At 45.4% G+C, this 22266-nt stretch overlaps 1 protein-coding gene across 3 annotated transcripts in view; it reads right to left on the reverse strand.

Annotated features, from left to right (window-relative positions):
* Positions 1–22266, reverse strand: part of ZNF274 (zinc finger protein 274) — a 31035-nt gene that overhangs the window by 4316 nt on the left and 4453 nt on the right. For 2 of the 3 annotated variants that reach the window (XM_030819461.1, XM_030819463.1), the window contains one exon: positions 2056–2538. In XM_030819461.1, coding sequence (XP_030675321.1) covers positions 2056–2538 — 483 coding nt within the window. The remainder of the gene's footprint in view (positions 1–2055; positions 2539–22266) is intronic. The other variant, XM_030819462.1, reaches the window with a different exon arrangement.

The following is a 22266-nucleotide window of genomic DNA, read 5'->3' on the forward strand; positions in this document are numbered from 1 at the left end:
GTAGCCAGATGATTGGAGCCAACGAGGCTTTAGCTGGAACATTTGGGAAAGAGAAATCCCATGCAGGCAGACAGCCTGCCCATGAGTGAACCCAGTGGAGAGCAGAAGAGGTAAGAATGAGGGACAGGACAAGTCTGCAGGACACTATTGGAGCTCCTGGGTCCAGCCCTCCCTGATGCTCGAGCACCCTGGAACTTTTCCAGTAAATTCTGCTTCTCCCTTGAGCCATTCTGTGCAAGGCTTTGCAGCAGTCACACCCAAGCATCCCAACTAACACACTGATCACATAATGTGAGATTCTCAGGGTTCTCTGGAAAGCCTCTTCCCATTGTCTTCTGTGGCACTAATTTATTTCATTCACCCCTGACGTTAAACACAGGGTGAATTCACTGACTTTCACCTCATTAACCCCACAACTGTCTCCTTGGCACCTAACTAACTAGTTTCCTATTGCTGCTATAGTGAATTGCCACAATGCCAGCGGCTCAGATTAATGCAAATGCATTACCTTATGGTTCTGGAGATGAGAAGTCTGGTTTGTGCCTCACTGGGCTAAAATGAAGGTGTCAGCATGGCTATGTTCCTTTTGGAGGCTCCAAGGGAGAATCCATTCCTTGCCTTTTCCAGCTTCTAGAGGCTGCCCCAAACACTTGGCTTATGGCTTCTTCCTCTATCAGCTGCTTCTATCATTACATCTCCTGTGACCCTCCAGCCTCCCTCTCCTAAGGGCCCCTGTGGTTATGTTAGATCCACTCAAATAATCCAGTGCATCTCTCCCTCTCAAGATCCTTAATTGTTTCTGCAAAGTCCCCTTTGTCATGTGAGGCAACTTATTCACAGGGTCCAGGAGTCAGGACATGGACACCTTTGGGGCAATTATTCTGCCAAGTACAGCACCCCAGACTTGGTGCATCTGACACAACTCATGCAAGTGCCTGCCCTGCTGCCTCGGATACCCGATCTCCAGGATGCCCTGGCCTCTTAGAATCCCACCATCCCCCTGCAGGATACCTTCCCCTTCCCTGCAATCACAAACATCAACCAGTCAATCATTCGTTCACATCAGAAACATCTTCTGGGCACCTGTGAATGTGGAAAATGGAGGTGAGCAATGCAGACAATGCAAAAACACACACGTTCTGTGAAACTCAGCCTGATGAAGAAACTAAGTCTTGGAGTCTTACTCCCAAATATACACTCCACACATGTAGTCTCTCCCCAGTCAGCCATCACCATCACTCCTATCCAAGACACCACCCCATCAGAGGGCATGGCAATAGCTGTGGGTAGCCTGTGTCCAGCCTCACCCCCATCCTCTGTCCACCATCCACCACACATGCAGCCTGGTGAATCTCTAAAGGTCAAATCCAATGGTGCCACCAGTTCTGGAACTCAGGGATTGAGCCCTACTGTTTTAGAAGAACATTTTGCTTTGCTTTAGGACTAAAGTCCCCACGGCTGTGCCAGCTCCAACCTCTGCTCCCTTCCATCACAAAGATACCTGATTTTTCTGAGTTTTGCATTTACTGTGATCCCTTCCATCTTGGCCCTTACAGGCAGTGCTCCCCTCTGCATGGCACATCTTTCCTGCCCCCTTTCTTTACCCTGGCCAAGTTCCACTCCACACCAGGTGTCAGCTGCAGACCTTCATGAGCCTTACCATCACCTTGAGCTCCTCATAGTCCCAGCATTTTTCTATGCATTCTCATATGTCAAATCCCTGTCTCTCCTGCTACTGCAGGCTGTGTGAGCTCAGTACTCCTGTCTATCTTATCAAGTGCTACAGGGCTTATGGTGCAGCAGGGATGCCAGAGGGATAAAAATGAAGCACTTCATCTGTGTGCTTCCATCAGAAGCCCACGCAGGGCTAAAGAATGCAAGGGTTTCAGTGGCTCTGACTCAGGAACACGTGGGCAACATGGATGTCCTTGGTCTGTATGGAGTGGACACAATCCTTCCCATGACCTTCCCAGGAAGCCTAGAGTTCTTATCTCCCCCACAGGGTCCTCCAAGACACCCTCATGAAGCTGTCTCTCTACCCACCCTTCTACTTACCTTCCTCCTCAGACATCCAGGTCACACCCTCTACCAGGGCCACCACCTCTTGGCAGTTCTCTGGGTGCTGCGATTCCACCCATGTCCGGAGCTTCACAGGCAGTGCACCTAGGAACTGCTCCAGCACCAGCAGCTCCAGGATCTGCTCCTTGGAGCGTGCCTTAGGCTGTAGCCACTGGTGACACAGCACTCGGAGCTGGTCCAGGGCCTCCCGGGGACCTGTCATGTCCTTATAACGGAACTGCCGGAACCTCTGGCGTGCGGCCTCAGGGTCACCTGGATGCTTGCCCTGCTGTTGGACCTGCTCACTGGGGGCATCTGTGCTCAGGCTTCCATCTTCAGCATATAGGGCCTGGATCTGGGCATTCCGGGGACCAGCCACCTCCTGGTTCAGTGTGAGGACCTCAACAACCTCAATGTTCATCAGGGGACTCTCAGCAGGAAGAGGATCCAATTTAGGGTCCAGCTGGAGCTCAGGATACTCTAATTCAAAAGCAGAGCAAGACAAATGAGAACAAGCACATGAAAAGATGCTCAACGTCATTATTCACTAGGGAAATGCAAGTCAAAACCACAGTGGAATATACTTCAAACCCACTAGGATGTCTGTTACCAAAGACAGATGGTAACAGAAGAGGATGTGGAAAAACTAGAATGCTCATATACTGTTGGTGGGAATATAAAATGCTGTACCACTCTGCAAAACAGGTTGGCAAATCCTCAGAAGTTAAACACATAGTTATCCATGACCCAGAAATTCCCCCCAAGTATATATAGCTAAGAAAATTGAAAGCATATGTCCCCAAAAACTTCTATAAGAATGTTCACCAAAGTGTTATCCATAATAGCCAACAAGTACAAATAACCTATTGTCTATCAGCTGAGGGATGTATAAGCAAATTGTGATCTAGTCATACAATGAAATATTGGCAATACAAAGGAATGAAGTACTACTAATATATGCTACAACACAGGTGAAATTTGAAAACATCATGCTAAGTAAAAGAAGCCAGACACAAAAGGCCACATATTATATGAAATGTCCAGAAAATCCAAAGACAGACAAGTAGATTAGTAATTGTTAGGAAATGGAGAAATTGAGGGGATTGGTGGGAGACTGCTAATGGGTATGGGGTTTCTTTCTTGGGTGAAGAAAATGTTCTGAAATTAGACAGTAGTGACAGCTGTACAACCTTGTGAATATATTTAAAAACACTGGACTGTACACTTTACAAGAGTGAACTTCACAATGTGTGAATTATATCTCCATAGAGCTGTTATAGGGAAAAGAACAAAAGGCAATGAGGGTTGAGAAGGGATCTGTGACACTGTACATGTATGCACGGTCACAGGAAAAAGAACCTTCTCCAGCCTCCACTGGGGACAAGAACGAGGATATCTGGGAAAGGCAGGGGCTCTGGGTTCTGGCACAGAGTCCACAAGAGCACACTGCTAAACTGAACTCTAGGACTGTCCTGAAATGCTGAGGAGGCAGCACAAAACAAGAGGAAACAAGAAAGCTCTCTAAAACCCCTCCAAAATGCTAATTCTAAATAATTTGGCCAGTGGGGTGGCTCACACCTGTGATCCCCGAACTTCGGGAGGCTGAGGCAGGAGATTCGCTTCATGCCAGGAGCTTGAGACCAGCCTGGGCAATGTAGTAAGACCCTGTCTCTAAAAAAGTTTAAATTAGGTGTGATGGCATACACCTGTGGTCCTAGCTACTTGGAGGCAGGAGGGCTGCTTGGGCCCAAGAATTTGATTTTACAGTTATCTATGATTGCACCACTGCACTCCAGCCTTGGCTACCAAGCCTGACATTGTCCCTAACAAATAAGGCCTTAAAAACAAATATAGAAGTATAAATAACTACAGATTATGACTTACTTCTGATATTTGTAATGTTTAGTGGCAACAAGAGCAAACCTGCAATTTCACCCTTGCTGTTGTGAATATAAATGGTTAGCACAATTCTACCAGGAAGTAGCTCAGCATGAACTAGCAAAGCCACAGCAAGGAACCACAGATACTTTCACTGGATGAATCTACTGGAGCTGTTCGGGGATGAAGATAGGTATAGAGGCACCAAGGGAATGAATAAGAACACAACAGCCAAACCAAATATAGTTAACACAGCACTGACCCACAACCTCTGGCAACAAGCACAGGTCAGGACTTAGATGACTGCCAGTATACCCTTTTATTGCTCCCCCCCAAGCCAATAGGGTTCTCCACTCAGAACCCTCCCTTATGAACGCACGTCTTCTCACCCGCTACCTGCATTTGACTCTCTCTACAGAACACAGGGGACCGTGGCTGGCTCCCTACTATACCTGGCTCTGAGTCAACCTCTGCCTGTCCTCATCTGGACGGCCTGGTCTTTATTTCCACAACATACAATTCCTGCCCCGCGCGGTGTGTGTTAGGACAAAACTGGAAGAACAGGTAGTGGTGTAACACGGTTTAAGAAAATTCTTTAAAACTCCCTTGTAAGCAGTAAAACCTGCACTAGTTTTAGCGTGATTATTACAACGCTGAAAAACGGTCGCAGAGCAGAAAATTACTAGTGTGCAACAGCTGCAGCTACGTTAAAAATAAAAAAGCTCGGGCGGAAGCATCTTTCAGAGCCCGGCAGCCACCTGCACAGGACCCTCCTCGGCCCTGGTCGCTCAAGCACCCGCCGAGTCCGTCATCGCGCACTCAGGAATCCCAGGCCACAACCGTAAACTGACCCTTTCGCCCAGAATAGCACCGTCCACACAAGACCCGGTCTCTCTGCCGACGAAATGGGTCGACGCCTAAAACGCCTCCAGGCCACGCCTCTAACTCCGCCCCCCTGGACCCGGAAAAGCGCCCACAACTACGTCACCCGCGGGGACTACAGCTCCCAGCAGCCTCCGAGACACGGGCTTCCGGTACCGTTCTCCCCAGTCCCCGCTGACAGGGACACGTCCTGGGCCTACATGGGGCAGCGGGGCAGCGCGGCAGGAGCTTCCACGCCTGCCCCACCTGCAAGTATTTCTCCGGACCTCGCGGGCTGGGGTAGACTTTCCGCTGAGGCCACAGCAGACAGCTCCCAACCCCTCCCCTCTCCCGTTCCTCGAGTACAAACCCTGGTCTGTCTGGGCGTCCCGTTTGCACGCTGCACAGGTTTGGCTGGAGGTGCCCACCGCTGGCACGGGCCCAGGGAGTTAGCTCCGCGTTGGGATCTGCCCAGAGCCAGTGGCCGCGCCGCCTCCTTGCAGCCCAGGCCGTCTTTCCAGCGAGGTGGCGCAGTTGTAGATCAGGACCTGAGCTACGCTTTAAATTTTCGACCATTCCCAGTCTACGCTTGAAGTGATTTTTCTTCTTGATAATATTAATCAGACACACTTGTGCACCTAATTCCAACCTCTTCTCCCAAATAAGCTTTTGAGGTATTTTCATTTTGGGGGCTTGGCCTCTCCAACTCATTTATAACTGCTCTGATCGGTATTTAATTCCCTTTCTGTTTCTTAGGACTTCTGGGGACTTATTTCGCCCCAAGTAACTTTTCTTAATTTGAAAGCATACTTCATTTATTTTCTTTCAATTACAGCGTTTTTTGTTTTTTTTTTTTTTGAGACGGAGTTTCGCTCTTAATCGCTCAGGCTAGAATGCAGTGGAGCGATCTCGGCTCACTGCAACCTCCGCCTCCCGGGTTCAAGCAATTCTTCTGCCTCAGCCTCCCGAGCAGCTGGGATTACAGGCGCCCGCCGCCATGCCCAGCTAATTTTTGTATTTTTAGTAGAGACGGGGTTTCGCCATCTTGGCCAGGCTGGTCTCGAACTCCTGACCTCAGGTGATCCGTCCGTCTCGGCCTCCCAAAGTGCTGGGATTACAGGTGTAAGCCACCATGCCCGGCCCAATTACAGCTCTTAAGGCTTGAATTTTTCCTGAGAAGCAGCTGGGGATAAGATTTAGTGGAGGCCCAGCAGCACTGGACTAAGTGCCTAGGACATGGGACATGCACCAACTGAATCTGTACTTCCTGGGGGGGGCTAAGTGGCAGACCAGCACTGGGCCACCAGTACTATTTTAGGTAACCATGCATGACACTTAAAAATCTTAACATGTTACTTCATAAATTTCTAAAATTTCATTTCTGTATTCCTTAATCGAGGGATTTTCGTGCCTTAGTCCCTAGGAAAACAACTGTTGGATTCTTCTACTCCACCCCACCCCTTTCTAATGTACTTACTTCTGCTTTAATCTTTATTATTAACCCATGAGGCCCCACACTCTGTTCTGTACACAGTTATCATAAAGCACCTTTTGCGTGCTATGGAACCAAGGACACCGCAGTGAACGGACAGACCACAAACCCAGAAACTGGTGAGGAAGTGATGGACTCATTCTGTGCACCTCAGTCCTCCAAATCTCAACCCACAGACTATCCCAAGACCTTTAGGGCCATCCTTACCACTGTCTATTCCAGGATATTAGCTGCTCCACTTCATGGAGGAGAAAATGGAAGCTCTTAAGTTCACCAGCAGGCAGAGGTGGAACTGGATTCTCATTCCACAGACATGACTGACGCAAAGCACTCATGTGGAGCTGCATCATGCCTACCAGCTGGAGCCCCAAATGGCTTTCAGCCCAGTAACTGAACAAGCCCGTAGCAATGCAGTCACCTCACCTACAACTGTCTGTCTAATGGGTTGTGAAACAAATTCACTGAGGCTCACAGCAAGGGGTTTAATCAAGAGAGATTAACTTCTTGAGCCTGAGTTTCTTCACCCAAAGTGATTAGATACCAAAGTCCAGGCATAGCATGTGGTAAGGGCTGATGGGAGCTGCTGGTTTCTCCCTCTTGACACTATTTTCTTCTCTCAGGATATTTCTACCTCTCTGCTGCTTCCCTTCCAGGGTGACAGACAGGCCTTAGGCAGCTGTCTTCCTCCCAGTGCTGTTTCCCAGTGAATGCTGATTAGCCAGGTATACCAGTCCAAAATATAACGAAAAGCAATGATCTTTTTAGCAGCTTGTTGTGGGGGAAAAGTCAGAAGAGTACTTACCCTCAGCTCCCCTAATCCCTGGGCACAGTACCCCATCACTTTTCCTCCTTGTCCAGAAAGCTCTCAGCTTTCCTGTTCTCTCCCATCATTCCCTCAGTGCCCCTAAGCTCCCTGTTGGATTACCTCATGCATCTGTCTCCTCCAGTGTACCACTGAGGCTGCCAACTGGGACTTGTGGATCTCACACCCCAGAGTAGAGGATCTGCCAAAGGCAGCTGATCATCTTTACATCACTCAGTTTTTGAATCAATGACAGTACCATCATTTCACGAAGGCTGCCCACAGTCCCAGGAAACAAATGTACAACCCATACACAAAATAAATATGCCTGGCGCGGTGGCTCACGCCTGTAATCCCAGCACTTTGGGAGGCCGAGGCGGGCAGATCACAAGGTCAGGAGTTTGAGACCAGCCTGGCCAATATGGTGAAACCCTGTCTCTACTAAAAATACAAAAATTAGCCAGGCGTGGTGGTGTGCACTTGTAGTCCTAGCTACTCGGGAGGCTGAGGCAGGAGAATCGCTTGAACCTAGGGGGCTGAGGTTGCGGTGAGCCAAGATCATGCCACTTCCAGCCTGGGCGAGAGTGCAAGACTCCATCTCAGAAAGAAAAAAAAAAAAAGAAATTCATGCTGGGATAGGCTAGGAACCCTGCCCAGGGTTGCAGAGTGGATGATATGGTTTGGTTCTGTGTCCCTACCAAATCTCAGGTTGAAAAGTGATGCCGTGTTGGAGGTGGGGCCTGGTGAACCTTCAAGAATGGCTTAGCACCATCCTCCTGGTGATAAGTTAATTCACACAAGATCTGGTTGTTTAAAAAAGTGTAGCCGGGCAGAGTGGCTCACGCCTGTAATCCCAGCACCTTGGGAGGCTGAGGTAGGTGGATTGCTTGAGCCCAGGAGTTCTAGACCAGCCTGGGCAACATGGCAAAACCCCATCTGTACAAATAATAATAATAATAATAATAATTAGCCAGGCGTAGCGGCATGCGCCTGTAGTCCTGGCTACTCAGGAGGCTGAGGTGGGAGAATCGCTTAAGCCCAGGAAGTCGAGGCTGCAGTGGGTCATGATCACACCACCGTACTACCGCCTAGATGTGAGACCCTGTCTCAAAAAAAAAAACACTGTGTGGCACCTTCTTCCTCTCTCTGGTTCCTGCTTTTGCAATGATGTGCCTGCTCCCTGCCTTCCACCATGAGTAAAAAGCTCCCTGAGGCCTCCCCAGAAGCCAACCAGATGCCAGTGCCACCCTTGCACAGCCTGCAGAACTGTGAGCAAGTTAAACCTCTTATCTTCATAAATAACCCAGTCTCAGGTATTTACAGCAATTTAAGAACGGCCTAACATAGTGGGAAACAAAGGAGTTGGGTTCCAAACCGTTATTTAATGCCCTTGACACTAAAGGGGTCTCCCACAGCCACCATCTTACTTTTCCTAGAATATGGCCTTTCATCCAGAGACCCACATGTGCACCACCCTCCTGCCTGGTATAGTCTTTTTCCCAAAATCTTCACCTGGTTCGCCTTTCCCATTCAGCTCTGAGCTCAAGTGTCACCTCCTCAGAACCATCTTCCTACTTAGTTCTGAACTATTGCTGCCCACCCATACTTCGCTTGTCCCCCACCAACATATACCATTGTTTCCTTCTCTTTCCAACACTGATTACCATCCCAAATATCTGATTCATTAATCTATCATGTCTGTCACCCTACCTAGGGCAGAACTTTCTATAAATGAGATGTTCTAGATCTGTACTGTCCAACATAGTAGCATTAGCTGCAGGGCCAATGAGCAGCTGTAAGGTGCCCAGTGCAATTGAAGTACCGAATGGGCAAGTTCATTTTTGTTGATTCAGTCAGCCATGGAATGGATGTAGGCCCAATGAAAGCAGGTGTAAGACCTGCCCCGCTCATCGCTGTGATCCAACCCTGGAACAGTACCTGGAATCTTGGCAAGTGCTCAAGTAATATTTGTTGATTCAACACAGCTTCTTTGTAACATGAAAGCACACATAGTTTGCACCCCACTTGCTTCTTTTCAGCCAAGCCCATGTCAGGGACTTGTATTTCTGGTCCCATGGTAAAAAGGCCCAAGCAGCATTTCTCCAGAGGTTGATGGCTAGAATGACTTCAGGACTCAGGAAAAGGACATCAGTACTTCTAGCCTTTTTAAGCCCTCAAAATAAGTTAATACTTCTATTTATCAAGTCTTCCACACTCCAGCACTTACAACTTTCTTCAAATAGGTCCTGCTCATTCTTTAATAATTTATTCTTTGGTATAACTTCTTAAAGGTATTAATATATTTTGTATATCCATGTCAAATTTGATATTCCTGGTGTAAACCAAAGCTTTTTCTTTCTTTTTGAGACGGAATCTCGCTCCACAGCCCAGGCTGGAGTGCAGTAGCGCGATCTCTGCTCATGGCAACGTCCAACTCCCGGGTTCAAGCAATTCTCATGCCTCAGCCTCCCAAATTACAGGTGCACGCCACCACGCCCGGCTAATTTTTTGTATTTTTAGTAGAGACAGAGTTTCACCATGTTGGCCAGGCTGGTCTTGAACTCCTGGCCTCAAGTGATCCATTCACCTTGGCCTCCCAAAGTATCGGGATTGAGCCACCCCAGTACAGGTGTGAGCCACCATACCTGGCCAAGCCAAGCTATTACTATGAATTTATTTTGTAATGTCATTTTGCTGAATCTTTTTTTTTTTAGACACAGTCTTGCTCTGTCGCCCAGGCTGAAGTGTAATGGCACAATCTCAGCTCACTGCAACCTCCGCCTCCCGGGTTCAAGCAATTCTCCTGCCTCAACCTCCCAAGTAGCTGGGATTACAGGTGCCCACCACACCTGGCTATTTTTTGTAGTTTTAGTAGAGACAGGGTTTCGACATGTTTGCCAGGCTGGTCTCAAACTCCTGACCTCAGGTGATCCACCTGCCTCAGCCTCCCAAAGTGCTGGGATTACAGGCCTGAGCCACCGTGCCCACCCAAATAGTATCATTTTAATAGTATTTCAGAGGTGCGCACCCCAGCATGTATGGCTAATTTTTAAATTTTTTGTAGAGAGCAGGAATTGCTATGCTGCCCAGGGTGGTCTCCAATTCCTGGCTCCAGCAATTCTCCCACTTCAGCCTCCCAAGGTGCTGAGATTATAGGTGTGAGACACTGCACCCATCCCTGTCTTTAATGGGAAGTTAAAAAATCTCCACTGCTCAGGGCAGTACTCAGATGCAAGTGGTCAATTTGTTCCAAAAAAAAAAGTCAAAGTTAATTTTAATATTTCTCCTAGGACTAATTTTGGCAACTCTACACTTTTCCAAAAATCCATGTTTTGTTTGTTCATTCCTACACTCAGCAAATAATGACTGAGCACCCACACTGTGTCAGGAACTAGACCAGGAAGCAGTGACACGACAGGAAGGAGCTGCCATTTCCATATATCACTGTCATGGGCAGCACCTCCAAAAGTTAATATGAAATTCCAAAGAAGTCTCCATGTCTTTCCACTGAGGATCAGCTGACACACAACCATGTTTGTGTGTTCGCACCTGACTATGTATTTTGTTATTTTTAAATTTTTATCCTCATCTTCTCTGTACTGTTCCAATTTTAGTATATGTGAAGCCAAAGCCAGCACACTTGAATTTTAAGAAAGTTTATGTATATTTATATATTAAAATGTCATATACTTTAAGTACACACATGCAGTTTCAGATCAATACATAAAGAGGTTGCTCATTCTTTGTAACAGCTGTGCAAAGTACTATAACTAAAAACTACATGTAAAATGTCTGTACAGGTTCTTTTCCCCTGTATAGGTTTACTGGTTGGTTATTTATTCTTTACTTACTCAAAGTCATTTTGGCATTTTGTCTACCCAGAAAATGAGCTCTTGGGATATTTTTTTCTTCTCTATTTCTGACTCATTTCTTCTTCTGTTTTTTCTTAAAGCCATTGTTCCTCTTTCTATAGGACTGTTGATGGTATTTTTCTTTCTCCCCCAAAAATGTGTGCTTCAAACACTTAGTTCATTTGTTTTCCTTCTTAATTACTAGTTAAGCCATTTCAGGCTTTGAAGTTATTCCTGAGTACAAGCCCTAGAACACAGGCAGAGGGATCCCCAGATAACAGGATCACGATTTACACAGGTCTTAGAGATCAGATATGTGGGAGGTGGCAGAGAATGTAAAGTGTTCTTCAATAAAAGATCACAAAGCATGAGATGACTCTGCTTCACTGAATTCCAGCCAAAACATGTTTGACAGCCACCCAACATTCCAGACTCAACCTAGCTGCCAAGAATGTGGGCCCCGCAGAGTTCTTTGTAGCACTCTCTCAAGATTTTCCTTTACCCTCTCTTACCTACCCTTTTGTTTCAAAGCCTGGCCTTGTATTCAGTCTTCTCTTTGAAGACATACTCTTGTCTCCTGCAACTTCTTCAGACATCTGTTCACAACAGTATGTACTGAGTTCCTAGTAATTCAGTCATTGTGTTAGCAAATGGGGACATACAGAAGTCAAAGAACACCTGCTCTCATCCATATTTTAAATATTTCTTCTAGATGTTCAGGTCAGATAATAAGCAAATTAGAAGAGACAAGATTAACTACATTTATATGCTTATCAGTGTTTTATGTAGGGTTTGCCTTCTCTACCACATGATGTAAAAATAGGATGAGACATTTCATTTTTATTATTCAATGGGGTTCTTTCCAGTGTACATTTTTTTCGTTCTGTCACATAAGGTGAGAGTTAAGGCTGGTCATTTGTCTGCACAGATTACATTCACAGGATGTTTGCCCATATGAGTCCTCTGATGCTGAAAACAATGAGGACTCCTACTGAAGGGGTTCCCAAAATGCTGTGTTCAGAGAGGGTTCCTTGCCAGTGAGTTCTGGGATACCCGAAGCCTTCCCAGCCCTATGTTCTTAGGTAACCTCTAGTACAACTTCTGTGATGCTGAATAAGGGAGCTATGCATGAAACCTTTCCCACAGCAATTATATTCTCATGGTTTCAGAAGCTCTTAGATGTAATACTCAATGTAAGAACTTTTCCAGTATGAATTCTCTCAAGATAAGACTGAGTTAGGCCAGAAGTCTTTCCTCACGTGATCATATTTCTGAGGTTTCTTCCCTGTGTGAGTTCTCAGATGGTGAAAAGTTCATGAAAAGGACTTACTTCATTTGGGGTGTTTGCTGGTTAATGTCTCATGAAAGATGGCAAAGACATTAAAGAGAGCAAAGACATTAAAGAAGGCAAAGACAGGCTGAAAGTGAATTTTTTCAAACTAAACACATTTACTCCATCTTATTCTTGGATAAAAGAATGGTATGCTCTTGATCACTCCATAGCCTAAGTGACCCTCTCAAGCTATACAAAGGATGGAATCTCAAGAAGAATTTGGCCTTCTTCCTCCCAATAAAACACTCGCCTCATCAAACTTATTTTTCAGACTCATGTTTGGTTTATGTTTCAAAAAAGCTGTAAGTTCTTATTTGTAGGACTCATTTCCTACTTAACTTTGTTTTCTTTTCTGCAGTGGCAGGATCCCAGCTCACTGCAACCTCCACCTTCCAGGCTCAAGCCAACCTCCCACCTCGGCCTCCCAAGTAGCTGGAACTATAGACACACGCCACCATGCCTGGTTAATTTTTGTATTTTATGTAGCAATAGGGTTTCGTCATGTTGCCCAGGTTGGTCTCAAACCCCTGAGCTCAAATGATCTGCCCACCTTGGCCTCTCAAAGTGCTGGGATTACAGGCATGAGCTGCTGTGCCTGGCCTCTACTTAACTTCTTGACAAGTAAAAAATGTAAAGTGCCCTGCAGTGTTTCCTAAATCATGACCTTCATAGTAGTCTCTTCCCTGTATTCCTTTCCTAATGACTAAATCTGTAATAGTTTACATCTCAAGTATTCCACCCAAGAGCCACATATATGGCAATGGTTCTTAAAGGGACATTAGTGAGAGGTGAAGATTCGAGTGCCACCTATTTTCCCTACATTGCTTATCGTCACAGCATCATTCCTCATTCAGTGCTTTCCTGAGGATGAATGTCATTTGTCCTAGCATTTGTTTCCCTTCTACTTAAACCAGGGGTCCCCAACTGCCAGGCCATGAACTGGTACCAGGCTGCACAGGAGGAGGTGAGCGGCGGGCAAATGAGCATTACCACCTGAGCTCCGCCTCCTGTCAGATCAGCAGTGGCACTGGACTCTCACAGGAGCATGAACCCTGTTGTAAACTGTGCATGTGAGGGATCTAGGCTGCATGCTCCTTATGAGAATCTAATGCCTCATGATTTGGGGTGGAACAGTTTCATCTCAAAACCATCCCTCCCCACCCCAAGGTCCATGGAAAAACCGTCTTCCACAAAACCGGTCTCTAGTGCCAAAAAGGTTGGGGACTGCTGACTTGACTGCCATTCTTGCTATCATGGGAAGCTGGAGAAGCACACAGAGTGAGTTGTCAAAATGGCCCAAGTCTAAACTCAATACCAGTTCTGTGCATTAATAAGAGGCACAGCTATGTCACTGTTGGGACAAACTGACCACTTTAGAAGACAGTTCTCTCATCTCACACTCACAGTAAAGCATTCCATTCTAAACACCTATGACTTCCACACGGATGTTTTTATGTGCTGTGTGGCATCTCCTTCTTAGGTCTAAATAGGTGTATTCGACTGGCTTTGCAAACCTTTGAGTGTCTCTATGGTGCCTTCTCATTCATCTGTCATTACAAGAATCAGTTAAGACATGGGACAGTTCAAAAACTTCAATCAATGTGAAAGCTATTGAGTTATCCATACTATTAGTGTGTGTATATATATACACACACTAATATATATACATATTAGTATATATATACATACATATATACATATTAGTATATATATACACATATACATACATATACATATGTATATACATATGTATATGTATATATACGTATATATATTAGTGTGTACATATGTATATATGTTAGGGTGTATATATATACACACTAATATATACACATATTAGTATATATATACATACATATATACATATTAGTATACATATACACATATTAGTATACATACATATACATGTATGTATATGTATATACATATTAGTATATATATACACACACACGTGTATATATATACACACACATATATGTGTGTGTGTGTGTATATATATATATATATATATATATACATTTTTTTTTTGAGACGGAGTCTCACTCTGTTGCCAGGCTGGAGTGCAGTGGCGCCATCTCGGCTCACTGTAACCTCCGTCTCCTGGGTTCAATCGATTCTCCTGCCTCAGCCTCCCAAGTAGCTGGGACTGCAGGCGCACACCACCACGTCCAGTTAATTTTTGTATATTTATTAATTATTATTATTATTATTATTTTTTGAGATGCAGTCTCACTCTGTCACCAGGTTGGAGTGCAGTGGTGCTATCTCGGCTCACTGTAAGCTCTGCCTCCCGGCTTCATGCCATTCTCCTGCTGCAGCCTCCTGAGTAGCTGGGACTACTGGCTCGCCACCGTGCCCAGCTATTTTTTGTATTTTTAGTAGAGACGGGGTTTTACCATGTTAGCCAGGATGGCCTCGAACTTCTCAGGTGATCCACCCACCTCGGCGTCCCAAAGTGCTGGCATTATAGACATGAGCCACCACACCTGGCCAAAAAAAAAGATTAAAAATCATTTCAACATAAAAAGTAAAAAACAGGCCAGGTGTGGTGGCTCACACCTGTGATCCCAGCACTTTGGGAGGCCCAGGTGGGAGGATCACTTGAGGTCAGCGATTTGAGACCAGCCTGGCCAACATGGTGAAATCCTGTCTCTACTAAAAAATCCAAAATATCAGCTAGGTGTGGTGGCAGGTGCCTGTAGTCCCAGCTACACAGAAGGCTGAGGCAGGAAAATTGCTTGAACCTGGGAGGTGGAGATTGCAGTGACGTGAGATGGGGCCACTGCACTTTAGCCTGGGTGACAAAGTGAGAGCCTGCCTCAAAACAAAAAACAAAGGTGAAAAACAAAACACAAAAAACACAGAAAACACAAACCCCTTATTTCCTCCCCTCAGCAAAGTCTAGGTCTTTACCAGACATCCCCACATCCTTGGCTAATGCCAAAAACTCAGAAATAATTTTTCTCCCTTATCATACACACACACACACACACACACACACACACACACACACACACACACACATATTTTTGAAACAAAGGCTGGAGTGCAGTGGTGCTATCACAGCTTACTGCAATCTCAACCTCCCAGGCTGAAGTGATCCTCCTGCCTCCACACCCAGCTATTTTTTGTTGTTTTTTTGCACAGACTTGTATTCACCATGTTTCCCAGGCTGATCTCAAACTTCTGGCCTCAAGCAATCCTCCTGCTTTGGCGTCCCAAAGTGTTGGGATTACAGGCGTGAGCCACCACACCTGGCCCTTTTATCTCATATGTGATATATATATATATATATATATATATTTTTTTTTTTTTTTTTTTTTTTTTTTTTTTTTGAGACGGTTTCTTGCTGTGTTGCCCAGGCTGAAGTGCAGTGGTACAATCACAGCTCAATGCAGCCTCAAACTCCCAAGCTCAAGCAATCCTCCTGCCTCAGCCTCCCAAGTAGCTGGGACTACAGGGATGCGGCACCACATCTGGCTTATTATGTTTATTTTTAGTAGAGATGACGTTTTGCTGTGTTTGTCAGGTGGTCTTGAACTCCTTAGTTCAAGTGATCCTCCCACCTTAGCCTCCCTAAGTGCTGGCATTCCAGTGATAAGCCATCACACCGGGTTCCTTTATCATATTTTTAAAAGAAGCGATGGACACATACAGGCACAGTCCTGTAGTCCCAGCTACTCAGGAGGCTGAGGTAGGAGAATCACTTGAACCCAGGAGGCAGAGGTTGCAATGAGCTGAGATTGGACCACTGCACTACAGAAGCCTGGGTGACAGAGTGAGACTCTCGAAAAAAAAAAAAAAAAGGCCGGGCACGGTGGCTCACACCTGTAATCCCAGCACTTAGGGAGGCCGAGGCAGGCAGATCACGATGTCAGGAGATTGAAACCATCCTGGCTAACACGGTGAAACCCTGTCTCTACTAAAAATACAAAAATTAACTGGGCGTGGTGGTGGGCGCCTGTAGTCCCAGCTACTTGGGAGGCTGAGGCAGGAGAATGGCAAGAAACCAGGAGGCGGAGCTTGCAGTGAGCTGAGATCGTGCCACTGCACTCCAACCTGGGCAACAGAGCGAGACTCTGTCTAAAAAAAAAGAAAGAAAAAAGATATTGACAAAAAGAATGTACAGTTGGACCTGTATATTCTGTGGGTTCCACATCTGTGGATTCAACAAACTCTGGATTGAAAATATTTGAGGGAAAAAAAATGAATGATGCGCTAAACATGGTGGCTAAAGACGGTAATCTCAGCACTTTGGGAAACTGACGCGGGGAGGATTGCTTGAGGCAAGGAGCTTGATACCAGGCTGGGCAACATGGTGACAAAAAAATATAAAAATTAGCCAGGCGTAATGGCACACACATATAGTCCAAGCTACTCGGGAAGCTGAGGCAGGAGGATCACTTGAGCCCAGGAGTTCAAGGCTGCAGTGAGCCATGATCATGCCACTACACATCAGCCAGGGTGATACATAGAGTGAGACCTCAACTCAAAAAAATATATAAAGGATGGTTGCTAATGTACTGAACATGTGCAAACTTTTTTTCCTCGTCACCATTCCCTAAACAATATAACAATATAACAACTACTTACACAGCATTTACATCATATTCGGTATTATAAGTAATCTAGAGATGACTTCAACTATGTGGGAGGATATGAGTAGGTCATATGCAAACACTACACCATTTTATATTGGGGACTTGAGCATCTGTGGATTTTGTTATGTGCAGGAGGTCCGACTTTACATACGAAATATGTTAGACACAGTCACCTACGAGAAATTGTTGGTGGCTTGTTCTTTCATCCCTCTCAATTACTCACCTAGTCCCACTGAGTCCACCTATGAATCACACACACCTGATTCTCCCCAAATGTGCTGTTACTCTCAGGCCACTTATTACCACGTTAGCAGGTATTACCAGGTGTAACTGCGGGCCCTGCCTGCCTCCAATCTGTGACATACCACAATTCTTTCTTCACAAGCCACCCAGAGTGAGCTGTGAAAAGCAATGTCACATCCCTTCATTTTACCTGCTCCTAGTCCACTAGGCTTGAAGTGCCCCTCGAAATGCTAAGTTCTTTCCCATCTGACAGTCACCTCAAATGGTGCCTCCATGCCTAGAAGCTGTCTTCACCACCAATCCTGTATGTCCACGGACTTACTTCCCTTCAGGAATTGGCTTAAATCTCACCCCTGTAGTGTTCCCTGACTAGGTCTTCTAAAGTAATTCCCCCAGTGTTCCCCTTCTTTATATCAGGCTCTTTTCCTTCTCAGTACATTTATCACTGTATCTGTGTAACATGTTTGTAAAAGGCCATCATTGTTTAGACTATGAAGTCTAAGATGGTAGGGATTATGTAAGCACTTTGGTTTATCACCTAAGTTTTTAGTAAGTATATTGCATGGGACAGAAAAGGCCCTCCATAAGTATCTGTGAGGTGGGAGAAGGAGAAGACGAAGGACAGCATCTAGTTAAGGACTCTTTCTGTGACAGAGCAGAGATGAGTTGGACACCCATCACCTCAGGCCTAGGCTCCAACAGTACCTCCTGATGAGCCTCCCCTCATGTGGCCTCTGACTCTGGGACACTACCCTGAATCTGTCACCTGTGGAGTCAGCTCTCCCAAGATGTGTGGCGCCCACAGTGCCCCACACACCAGCCAGATTTAGGATACTACCAGATCATCCAGAAGTGTATGGCTTGGAGGTTTGCCCATTCAGGACATGGGTCCTCAGCTCCAAGAAAGATGAAACGTAGACTTGTCACAGCCTGAGTAATCCAGAGACATAAAGACCAAAAGGAAAATCAGGAGGCTGGGCCGGGCACGGTGGCTCATGCCTGTAATACCAGCACTTTGAGAGGCCGAGGCGGGCAGATCACAAGGTCAAAAGATCAAGACCATCCTGGCCAACAAGGTGAAACCCAGTCTCTACTAAAAATACAAAAATTTAGCTGGGCGTGGTGGTGCGCACCTGTAGTCCCAAGCTACTCTGGAGGCTGAGGCAGGAGAATCACTTGAACCTGGGAGGCGGAGGTTGCAGTGAGCCAAGATGGCGCCACTGCACTCCAGCCTGGCGATAGAGTGAGACTCCGTCTCAAAAACCAAGGGGCACAGAAACCACTGCAGGCAGATACAAAGTACTTACATTGCTGGAGACTTTGCAGGTGAAATAGTTTAGTGACCTCTTTTGCTAACAAAGATTTTCAGTGAAGGGAATGGAAGGAAAAACTTTAAATGTGGAAACAAAAAACAAAATATTAATGCTGAGCCAGGAAGCTGAAATACGAAGAAATCAGAAACAGGGCCCCCAGAAAGGCTGGGGGTTGGGGAGAGTCACAGAGAAAGACTCTAGCCCTCTATTCTGTGGCAAACAGGTCCTCACCAAGGATGGCGGTTAGGTGCAGATGTCACAGCTCAATACTGCCAGAATGGGTAGTTCTGATGCCACTTGCATCACAGCACAGAAAACAAAGAGAAGGGAAAGCATCCAGTGTGCCCTGCATTCAGCACACTGATAGAAAAGCTGACCAAGCAAACACACAAAGAAAACCACCTCCCCAACATAATTTATGAATACTGACACAAAAACCCTTTAAAAATTCAAGACTCCAGCAGCACATTACAAAACTTCTCTATCTATTATACTCCTATGTTAACTGCTCAAAGGAGAATTGTGTGACCACTTTAGTATGCTCTAGAAGGGAAATAGGAGATATTACCGATTTTTATTCATTCGAAAAGACAACATGACTATTTGTTAATCCAGATAAAACTGATTTGAATCAAAGCAGAATCTAGCATCAAGCTCATCAAAACCTAGAAACTTTTCCATTTAAGTCAGAGACTAGATACCAACTCTTTTTTTTTTTTTTTTTTGAGACGGAGTCTCGCTCTGTCGCCCAGGCTGGAGTGCAGTGGCGCGATCTCGGCTCACTGCAAGCTCTGCCTCCTGGGTTCACGCCATTCTCCTGCCTCAGCCTCTCCGAGTAGCTGGGACTACAGGCGCCCGCCACCACGCCCGGCTAATTTTTGTATTTTTAGTAGAGACGGGGTTTCACCGTGGTCTCGATCTCCTGACCTCGTGATCCGCCCGCCTCGGCCTCCCAAAGTGCTGGGATTACAAGCGTGAGCCACCACGCCCGGCCGATACCAACTCTTTAAACTCTGAGCTTCACACGATTTTGGACATACTACCCATGATGAATACAACCACATGATGTAACACGACTGTTACAGATGATAAAAAAATTGGCCGGGCATGGTGGCACATGCCTGTAGTCCCAGCTACTCAGGAGGCTGAGGTACGAGAATCACTTGAACCCAGAGGGTGGAGGTTGCAGTGAGCTGAGATCGCACTGCCCTCCAGCCTGGGTGGCAGAGGGAGACTCTGTCTCAAAAAAAAAAAAAAAAAAAAAGAGAGAGAGATAAAATATATATATATATATTTTGAGATGGAGTCTCGCTCTGTTGCCCAGGCTGGAATGCAGTGGTGCAATCTGGGTTCACTGCAACCTCTGCCTCCCAGGTTCAAGTGATTCTCCTGCCTCAGCCTCCCAAGCAGCTGGGACTACAGGTGTGAGTCACCACGCCCAGCTAATTTTTGTATTTTTAGTAGAGACAGGGTTTCACCATGTTGGGCAGAATAGTCTCGATTTCTTGACCTCATGATCTGCCCACCTCAGCCTCCCAAAGTGCTGGGATAACAGGTGTGAGCCACCGTGCCCGCCCAGCCAAAAAAGATCAAAGAATTTAAGAGCATGACAAGTTCATCTGGAACAACTATGCAAGACCATGAGGTAGGATTAACCTGATCAGGTAATAGTAATAATGAAAACCTAATTAAATGTAATACACATCCCAACAGGATTTTCTCAATGAACACTGACAAGCTCAGAATAAGTGTTCATCTGGAGAAATAGATGGCTAAAGCCAGCTAAGACTTTTTCTTTTTTTTAAATAACAAGGGGAACTACTATATATCAAAGTACGGTAACATGGCATTTACTCAGAGGCAGAAAAGATCAAGGCAGAGTCCATAGAGGCCTGTATATAGACAGCTATTTTGTCCATGACAAATATGGTATTTCCAATAAGCAGAGGATGAACTCCACCCATACATAAAAGGAAATTCCAGATAAACCGAACTAAAAAGAAAAAAATTTAAGTGCTGTGATCCCAGCACTTTGGGAGTCTGAGTCAGGAGGATTGCTTGAGCACAGCAGTCTGAGGTACATAACAAATACCACAACATATTGAAGTGTTTGGATAATCTACCTACATATGATACAGAATCTAAAACAGAAACAAAGACATACTTGAAAAGAAAAAGAAATTATAAAACTTCTGTATAGAGACTACATAAAGGTAGACAATACATGGTCTGGGATATGATATTTCAATATTAACATCCAGAACACAGAGAATTCCCACAAATAAACAAGAAAAAAATGGGAAAATACATGAACTCACAAAAGAAAAAATACAAACAGGCCACAGATTTATAAAATATGTCCAACTTGGTCCGTTGTGCGGAAAATGTGAACTAAATTGAACATATTGTATTTATCCCATCAGATCTGCAAACCTTAAAAAGACCATTACAAATTGCTGTTGATAAAGAAAAAAAAAGTTGTCATTTACTTCAGCCAACTCTATGTATGCTGAAGGATTTTTAATTTTTTTTTTTGAGACAGGGTCTCACTGTCAACCAGGTTAGAGTGCAGTGGTATGATCATAGCTTACCATAACCTCAAACTCCTAGCCTCAAGCAATCCTCCTGCCTTGGACTCCCAATTGCTGGGATCACAGGCATGAGCCCCTGTGCCTGGACTATTTTTAAAGATTTATATATATATACACACATATGTATTTTTTACATATATATATATATATATATTTTTTTTTTTTTTTTTTTTTTTGAGATGTTGTCTCGCTCTGTCACGCAGTGGCATGATCTCTGCTCACTGCTACCTCCATCTCCTGGGTTTAAGCGATTCTCCTGCCTCAGTCTCCCAAGCGGCTGGGATTACAGGCGCCCACCACGCCCAGCTAATTTTTGTATTTTTAGTAGAGATGGGGTTTCACCATTTTGGCCAGGCTGGTCTCAAACTCCCGACTTCAAATGATCTGCCTGCCTTGGCCTCCCAACGTGCTGGGATTATTATAGCCATGAGCCACCATGCCCGGCCTATTTTATTTTTTTAATAGAGACAGAGTCTCAAACATCCTCCCACCTCAGCCTCCCAAAGTGCTGGGATTACAGGCATGAGCCACCGTGCCTGGCCTTAAAGGATTTGAGATGGCAATTTGTCACTACCAGATTTTTAGTTTCCAACATTGGTTGATCTTGTAGTTCCATTTTTAGAAATCCAACCTACAGAAAAACCAACTTGTTCGTGCAAAAAAAAAGTATGCAAGGAAGTTTTCTGCAGTAAATTTAATGTCCCTCAAAAGAAGAAAAATCAAATGTGGACCACACTGAAGCTGTTAAGAATAAAGCAGAAGTCGGGCACAATGGCTCATGCCTGTAATCCCAGCACTTTGGGAGGCCAAGGTGGGTGAATCACTTGAAGTCAGGAGTTCAAGAACAGCATGGCCAACATGGTGAAACCGTCCTTTACTAAAAATACAAAAATTAGCCTGGAGTCATGGTGCTCACCTGTAATCCCAGCTACTGCGGAGGCTGAGGCTAGAAAATCACTTGAACCCGGGAGGCAGAGGTTGCAGGGAGCCTGAGATCACTGCACTCCAGCCTGATCAACAGAGCGAGACTCCATCTCAAAAAATAAATAAAATAAAGCAGACCAGACAGACATGGTGGCTCATGCCTGTAATCCCAGCACTCTGGGAGGCTGAGGTGGATGCATCACTTGAGCTCAGGAGTTCAAGACCAGCCTGGGCAACATGGTGAAACACTATCTCTACAAAACAAAAAAATTAAACGGGCATGGTGGTACATGCCTATAGATCCAGCTACTTGAAAGGC

This window comes from Nomascus leucogenys, chromosome 10, assembly GCF_006542625.1.
Source record: "Nomascus leucogenys isolate Asia chromosome 10, Asia_NLE_v1, whole genome shotgun sequence".
In the NCBI taxonomy this organism is placed as follows: domain Eukaryota; kingdom Metazoa; phylum Chordata; class Mammalia; order Primates; family Hylobatidae; genus Nomascus; species Nomascus leucogenys.